The sequence below is a fragment of the Babylonia areolata genome, chromosome 6 (genome assembly GCF_041734735.1).
Source record: "Babylonia areolata isolate BAREFJ2019XMU chromosome 6, ASM4173473v1, whole genome shotgun sequence".
Classification (NCBI taxonomy): Eukaryota; Metazoa; Mollusca; class Gastropoda; order Neogastropoda; family Buccinidae; genus Babylonia; species Babylonia areolata.
This window is the reverse complement of record NC_134881.1, coordinates 48,174,291-48,182,843: the sequence shown is the minus strand read 5'-3', so window position 1 is coordinate 48,182,843 and position 8,553 is coordinate 48,174,291. Positions and strand designations below refer to the sequence as shown.

The window sequence follows — 8,553 nt, the reverse complement described above, 5'->3', positions numbered from 1 at the left end:
CTGCCATGTAGGCAGCCATACTCCGTTTTCGGAGGTGTGCATGCTGTGTATTTTCTTGTTTCCATAGCCCACCGAACGCTAACATATACATTACAGGATCTTTAACGTGCGTATTTGATCTTCTGCGTGCGTATACACACAAAGGGGGTTCAGGCACAAGCAGGTCTGGGAGATCGGAAAAATCTCCACCCTTTACCCATCAGGCGCCGTCACCGAGAATCGAATCCAACAGAAACAATAACACAAACCACCACCACTACCACAAGAACAACAACAACAATAGCAATAATAATAATAATGACAATCACGATGAAGTTTATGATGACGAAACATCTTTATAAACGCACGACAATGAATTCAGAGCGCTGTTTTATAGATGTGAACACACACACACACACACACACACACACACACACACGCACACATACATACATACACTCCCCCCCACACACACACACACGGAGAGAGAGAGAGAGAGAGAGAGAGAGAGAGAGAGAGACAGAGACGGAGACGGAGACAGAGAGACAGACAGACAAACAGACAGAGACGGAGACCCAGTTTCTATATAATCTACAAAGTTGTTCATTTATTCGTGACTTCGTTCCTTCCTCCAGACAGAAATACACAAAGGCAGAGGCATTCAGACAGACGAAGAGACAGGCAGGCAGACAGACAGACTGACTGACTCAGGTCCTGTCCGAAAGCTTCCTTCAGGTGCTTTTCTTCTTCCTCCGTCAGGGTTCCGTCATTGTCCAACCCCTCCAGCATCTCGAAGTCTTCCTTCACTGAGCAAGGCACACACCACTGATAATGTGAAAGAAAGAACAGAGGAAGGGACGAAGGAAAGAAGGGAAAAAGGAACAGAAAAATGTTGTATGCATAAATGAACGAGCAAATGAATGAACGAGTGAGTAAATATACATTTGTAGTTTGACTACATATGTTTGGATGGAAGGATGTGTGTGTGTGTGTGTGTGTGTGTGTGTGTGTGTGTGTGTGTGTGTGTGTGTGTGTGTGTGTGCTTGTGTGTGGTGTGTGTGTGTTGACAAGACAATACGTGTTTATTTCAGGAAACCCCGTGACGGCATATGATAATGCACATATTTCATTAATAAAATATGAAGAGTATAGTATTGCACTCAGAATGATTTACAATGGCTATACTAACTATGGTTACGACATGCAGAAGACAAATGCTTGGAGGAATAAAAGGAAAGAGAAACTGACATGAAAAGAAAAAAACCAAACAACGTAACACACAAGACATAAAACATAGTGTACAATGCCAACATATCAGAAGTGAAAGGGCGTTTATTCAGAACGCAAATACGACAAATTCACATATACACACACGCGCGCGCACACACACACACACACACACACACACAAAGCCGGTGTCAACAAGTTGACTCAGAGAAATGTACCTTGTCTGTAGAGTTGAATCAGAAAGCATGAATTATGATTTTCAGAAATATGATAAGATGGGTCAACAATTGTTTGTTTATATTGAAAAAATAATGAACGAAATTTCAAAACATTTGTTTCCTTTTTTTTTTTTTTGGATAAAATTTTGCTAAACATTTTCTTGTATGTATGAATGTCAGTGAAAGATAACAGGTATTGACGGAGGCTGAACTTGTTCGTTATCCTATCACACATACTGGTGATCATAGGTGAGTGTGGTTGTGTGTGTGCGTGCGTGCGTGCGTGTGTGTGTGTGTGTGTGTGTGTGTGTGTGTGTGTGTGTGTGTGTGTGTGTGTGTGTGTGTGTGTGTGTGTGTGTGTGTGAGTGTGTGTGTGTGTGTGTGTGTGTGTGTGTGTGTGTGTGTGTGTGTGTGTGTGTGTGTGTGTGTGTGTGTGTGTGTGTGTGTGTGTGTGTGTGTGTGTGTGTGTGTGTGTGTGTGAGTGTGTGTGTGTGTGTGTGAGTGTGTGTGTGTGAGTGTGTGTGTGTGTGTGTGTGTGTGTGTGTGTGTGTGTGTGTGTGTGTTAAACACAAAGACTGAAACTTACAGCAACGCTTGGCAGCCTTCAAAACGCCCTGCAAATGAAACAGTCAATCAATTGAATGATGGATGGGACAAACTGTATTTGCTTTGTGAATTGTTTGTTTGATTGTTCCTTCAACGCTGACATTCCTGTCTTCACTGTTTTGTGTATACCCATGTATGCGTATTGAATTTTGTCAGTCTCTTGTGACAGTTCCCTTCCCTGCCAGCTTGTACTGCTGAGTGAGCCAGTCTACTTTCCTCCAGGAAAAAGAGAAGAAAAAACAAAAACGACAGCAAAAAACAAAACAAAACAAAAACAAACAAACAAACAAACAAAACAAAAACCACCTCGACCATACTTCCACATCCTTTCACTGTGCTACGCAAAAATAGGAAAACGTTTTTTAAAAAGGCGATGCCTTCAAGACTCATTTTGTGGAACACACTTTTAATCCAACAAAAGAATAATGAAAAGAAAGAACATAAAAAAACATACCAGTGAAAAATAATCTGGCAAAAAGGCCAAAAAGATGTGACCTTTGACTCACTAAATGATATGCCATGTTGAATGAAAAATGGATAAAAAACAAAGTTGTATAAAACTTTAACATTTTCTCAACAGGCCATGACATGACCTTAACATTAGACCCCTTACCTTGTTTTCTTTACGGTTTTTTTTCACCATGATCGATTATCTTACCAAGTTTGCTGGAGGTTATGTAGAAGGCCTCTCTCTTTGCACGCAGAAATATTTCCTATCAATATCATATGCCAGATTGTGACCTTGATCTTTCACTTCTCACCAAGCTTTTACTATTTTTCCAATAATGATTTTGACTTTTGACATCTCATATTGCTTACCATATCTTCATAAAGATCTTATTCATGCCTATCACATGGACTCACATCATAGAGAAGTGAGTCAAAAATGAATGTGTTGAAAACTTTGCTCTTTGTTTTTAATCTTTTTTTCTTTTATCTGTGTTGGAAGTGTACCAGGTGGTCGTTTTCTTATGTTTTGGAGATTTGAAACCTACAAGTTATTTTGTCAAAACAAGACAGGCAGCTGCCACTAAAAAGAACAACAACACACCTCAGGGGTGGGAAAGAAAGAAGCAGACCTATGGTGTGTGTCTGCTGAATCCACTGGATCAGCAAAACAGCCAATTTTCTTCACGCAAAACACGAATTTTGTCTGGAGGTCACGCAAAACACGAATTTTGTCTGAAGGTCACGGTGACCGCCTTCAAATAAGAACAGCTCTCCACGATGCATGTGACGGAAAAAAGGAAACAGTTCTGGTTGCATGTGTGTGTGTGTGTGCTGCTGTTGTTGTTTTTAATGATAAACAGATCAATAAAGAGAGAGATGAAGTGCACAACCTTTTTTTTTAAAATATATTTTTTGGTCAGATTCCCACAAACCAATTTCACTTCGGTGCTTCTCCCAACTTTGTTGCACTATCTGCAGGATTCATTTCAGCTCATGCTGCAGTCAGAAGATGGTGCAAGGGGCGTTCACACTGCAGTGTGTAGTCGCTGTTAGGTTGGGGGAGAAAAACAGTGTGAGAAATGCCAATTACAGTGCAAATGGTCACGATAGACATGATCACTCTATTGAAAAAGAGCTTGAAGGAATGTTCTCATGTATCGCATTGTATTGTCCAGGTTGCGTGACGTAACTGACAGTGTGTTCCTTTCTCCCATTTCCCCCTCGTGTTTCGTTCTATCTATCAATTCAAATATCTATTTATGTGTTGATTCATTTAGTATTGATTATTTGGTGTTTATTTAGTGTTTGCCCAAAGCGCAGCTTCAGATTATAGCTTTCCACTGGCTGTTCAGCCTTTCTGCCTTGACGATAAATGGTTTGTGATCTGATGTGGTGTGACGGTCGTGTTGGCTGTTCACGGTGGAATCGCTTGAACATCGGGTCGATTTAGTCTGTTCTCATTATAAATGGTGCGTTGGTTTGATGAAATGCAGCGTTTTGATTTTTGTTTTTGCATTTGTGTTCATCCAATCTCTCGTCTTCTCTCCCAATAAAGAAAAGATAAATCATTCATAAAGAAATAAACGAAAGAATAATTCAACAACAATAAAGGGAGGTAACCTTCCATTTACAAGATACACAACTTCAAGTCAGTGATGCATATGCTATCGATTCAGCTAGGACACGGGTAAATAAATGGTACTTTGGAACAAACCCAGACACTTCTCCTTTATTGTTGTTTAATCATTCACTCTCCACGACTCAGTGTTCTTTCTTTTCAAGTCAAAAGATCAGTTCGACAACCAACCGAAGAATCAGGCAGCCAGTCAACGAAGCCACCAGTTACACGATCACACAAACGACACATCCATACGCACGTCCTTACACAACAAAGTAGAGCGGCGACCAATGTTCTCAACTGGGAAGCGAATGTCTACTGGTTCGATTCCCGCACGGATCGAGATTTTTAATATCCCCACCCCCTCCACAAGCCCTTAGGTGTCATTCGTGTGATGCAATAATCAAGGTCCGACATGCAGCATGCACTTCGCACACATACGTAAACTAACCGACGTAAAAGAACCTCAGTAAAATCTTGCTGTGAAATTCATTTTGATAGTAAAGCACAAGCACTTTGCAAACAGAAAACAGAAAGAATGTGGCGACACACTCTTTTCGGCAACAGCAGCACAACAAATAATGAAATATGTTGGGACAAAAAGCAACACAATACAACGAAATACAATAGATATTTACTATACTATACTATACTATACTATATGACGTGATACCATACAGTGCAATACAATACAGCACAGTACAATATTACAATACAATACAAAAGACAGAGTTAAAACCAACAACAATAGTTAACTCACACTGCTGCGCTTCTTTCTCATGGCCGGCCTGGCATCGCAGACAATGGCGACCAGCACGACGAGACAGAGAGAAAGAAGCAGATTCCTCATGTTGACGCTGGGACCACCAGTAGTTGTGGATCAACAGGTACGGCACCGGAAGGAACCTAACGTCTGAAGTGAATCAACCCTCCCTTTATATATGGTAGGCTCTGGAACCACACGAAAGCAGGGATCAGCATATTCCAGCACTTCACGTTGTCTCAGCCCCCCCCCCCCCGTCCCTTATCCCTCCCCCGTTTCCCCCTAGATCTCCCAACCACACCCCGCCTTCCCTCCACCCCACGCACACCGTTTTTTCCTGGTGGTTGTGTGTTGTTTCAGGTGACTGTTGGCGACGGTAAATAATGTGTGTAGGTATGTACGTAAGTAAACGTGCTCGTTCGCGCGCATGTGCGTGTGTGTGTGTGTGTGTGTGTGTGTGTGTGTGTGTGTGTGTGTGTGTGTGTGTGTGTGTGTGTGTGTGTGTGTGTGTGTGTACTGTTTTTTGCCTCGTGTGTGTACGTGTGTTTGTGTGGGGAGGGGGCCGGGAGGGAGGGGGAGCGTACTAAGAGCAACAAAACCTTGCGACATACTCTTTTGAAGAGACGCGCTTGGTGCTAATGGCTCTGTCCGTGTTTTAAGAAAGTTTCAAACTAATTTGTGATGTTGCAATGTTTGATATCGAACGATCGTTCGGACCATAATTTATGGACTTGTGCAACATCGCCTGTTACGTGCGGCGCGTTACCCTTCCCCTGATACAGATACCCAAATGTATGTGTCTCGCTAAAAGCAATTTGCAGTAAACTATTTGTCTATGGGAAATCATTCGATTGACTTGATTCATTGATATATTCAATTGAAATAGAAAGGGCACGACAGCGTTGACAAAACGATAGCAATGCCAAACAGGCTGCGGAATTGTACAGCGACACTAAATTCAAACCAAGAGGAACGGTTATGCAAACAGGAACATGCCCAGCATGCACCCCCCCGAAAACGTAGTTTGGCTGCTTTAGTGGTTTTTATATTATGTTCTTTTGTACACTTTTTTGCGGCCTCAGTTATATGCAGGTTATGGAGCACCACAATGAATGTGTTTGTTTTCTCTCTCTCTCTCTCTCTCTCTCTCTTTCGTGTGTGCTTCATCCGCCTTCTTCATTGGCTAAAAAGGTTTTCCTTCTATTTTCTTTTTTTTTCTTCCAATTTGTTTTTTTTTTTTTAACACGTCAGTTTCCATTAATAGACTGTTTCTAAATGTATTCAAAGTAAATATACAAAGTTCTTTTTCTGACTGTTCTATTTTCATGGACAATTATATATCGAATAGAAAAGAATAGAATAGAATGTCTTTATTACCAAGTGTACAGGGGTCACAAGGAATATTGAGGGGTGGGGGTGGTGGGGGGGAGTACATAACAAGATACGAAAAAAAATCGAAAATCATACACAAACACAGATACAGTAGAAATTAGGATACATACAAGTGCGTATCAATATAAAAACTTGTCCATACTCACACGTGCACGCACTGTACACACACACACACACACACACACACACGCGCGCGCGCGCGCGCGCGCGCACGCATACACATGCACACACACACTCTCTCTCTCTCTCACATACGTTTGAGCAGTAGCTGCATATTACATGTGGATGTGGCTGATGACTAGATCTTCAGATAGATGGTTGATGATTGCACAATTCTATTTATCATACTGGATTTGTTCGAGAGACAGGGCATTGCCTGCTTTGGGGAAAAAGCTATTGGCGATATGTGTTTGGGGTTGTCTGAGACTGAGGTTGCTCTGGTGTATGTGGGTTCCATGTGTGGGATAAGGAAAGAAATCATCTTAGGAAGTATAAGACACATACATCGAAGACATACAATTAGATCGATATCAATTATTGGAAAAAAAAGGAAAGCTGACGCCTGGACAGGAGGCACGGTGCGCTCCCAAAGACGCACAGTAACTGCTCTTCTGTGGGACCACCTGAACAAGGACGCTCGCCACGTCGTTCCCTGGACAACTCGTCGTAGACCACTTCAAAGTGAATAACATACTTCATATTATACGATGCGTATTATTGACATTCGGCCAGTCCGTGACATAAACACCTATAATCAGAAATAATACAAAAATGAATATTTGAAAGGTGTTTGCGTACAGTGTGTGTGTGTGTGTGTGTGTGTGTGTGTGTGTGTGTGTGTGTGTGTGTGTGTGTGTGTGTGTGTGTGTGTGTGTGTGTGTGTGTGACATTTAAAAACAACAACATTTACTAAGATTACTTCTGAGGCCAAGCTCTCTTTCAAAAAAATGCATTGTACAGAGAGGGATGACTTAGTTTTTTTAATACTTATACACATTTTGTTTACAAGGATTATGTACTTGACGTATCTGCAATTTCCATTTCTTTTATACATTTTGAATGTGCTATACTTTTACGAACTTATGTTTGTAAAACATTATCTTGCCATCGTATCATTATACTATCTCATGCTTTCTTGACGCCCACAAGCCAAGTTTCCTTGTTTATATATATATATATATATATATATATATATATATATATATATATATATATATATTTCAGCATGAAATATGAATTTAGCTGTAGGACACTTCTTTGTCCACGGGGTAAGTGGATGAAAGGCAGGTACGTGAATTTATCCATATTGTTCAGACTTGTGCTCTCTGTTTCGATTTGCGGTTCTGGGGCAGGGAGGGGAGGGGCTGGGGAGGGGGGGGGGTAAAGCCCGATGCAGGATGAGGCATTTCTTCTGTTTTCTGCAGGCTGACGGCCAGTCCAAAGGTCTTTGCTGCTGAGAGGCAGATGGCAGTTTATCCAGTTCCGGTTCGTTCGGTGCTGCAAGATCAGTTATCAGCAAATAAAAGGTCCCTCACTAGGGCATACAGAACTCTGTTTTTTGCATGCAGACGTCTCAGGTCGAAGAAACGGCCACCACATCTATAGCGGACAGTGATCCCAGCATCTATCCAAGAGAGAGCTGTGAACAATAGTAGCAAACACGAAGCTGAGAGAGTGTGAGCCAACACGCAACACCCTTTGACACCGTTGAGACTGGGAATGGATCCGACCGTTTTCCACTGTGCGAGCCATCATGCCATCATGTATGATCTGGGCAGCCATCATGCCATCATGTATGATCTGGGCATCATGTATGATCTGGGCAGCCATCATGCCATCATGTATGATCTGGGCAGCCATCATGCCATCATGTATGATCTGGGCAGCCATCATGCCATCATGTATGATCTGGGCAGCCATCATGCCATCATGTATGATCTGGGCATCATGTATGATCTGGGCAGCCATCATGTATGATCTGGGCAGCCATCATGCCATCATGTATGATCTGGGCAGCCATCATGCCATCATGTATGATCTGGGCAGCCGTCGTGCCATCATGTATGATCTAGGCAGCCAAGCTTAGACTGGATGCCCTACAGATTGTCCCGGCTGACGGTGTTAAATGCCTTTGTCAAGTCAATGAAGAGAATGTAGAGGTTCTGTATCTACTCATGGCACTTCTCTTGCACTTGTGGAAGTGCAGAGATAATTTCAATCATCCCCTGTTGCTCCCGCAACTACCACACTGACTCTCGAACATCATCCAGTAAGTGTTGTGAGATACGGCTCAGGACGAC

At 42.1% G+C, this 8,553-nt stretch overlaps 1 protein-coding gene across 1 annotated transcript in view; it reads right to left on the bottom strand.

Annotated features, from left to right (window-relative positions):
• Window positions 1-8,221, bottom strand: part of LOC143283545 (uncharacterized) — a 27,143-nt gene extending 18,922 nt beyond the window's left edge. Inside the window, exons 1-2 of the mRNA XM_076589789.1 lie at window positions 7,984-8,221; window positions 687-785 (exon numbers count right to left, since the gene is read on the bottom strand). Of these exons, the coding sequence (XP_076445904.1) occupies window positions 687-785; window positions 7,984-8,221 (337 nt within the window). The remainder of the gene's footprint in view (window positions 1-686; window positions 786-7,983) is intronic.
• Window positions 8,222-8,553: the final 332 nt, after the last annotated feature.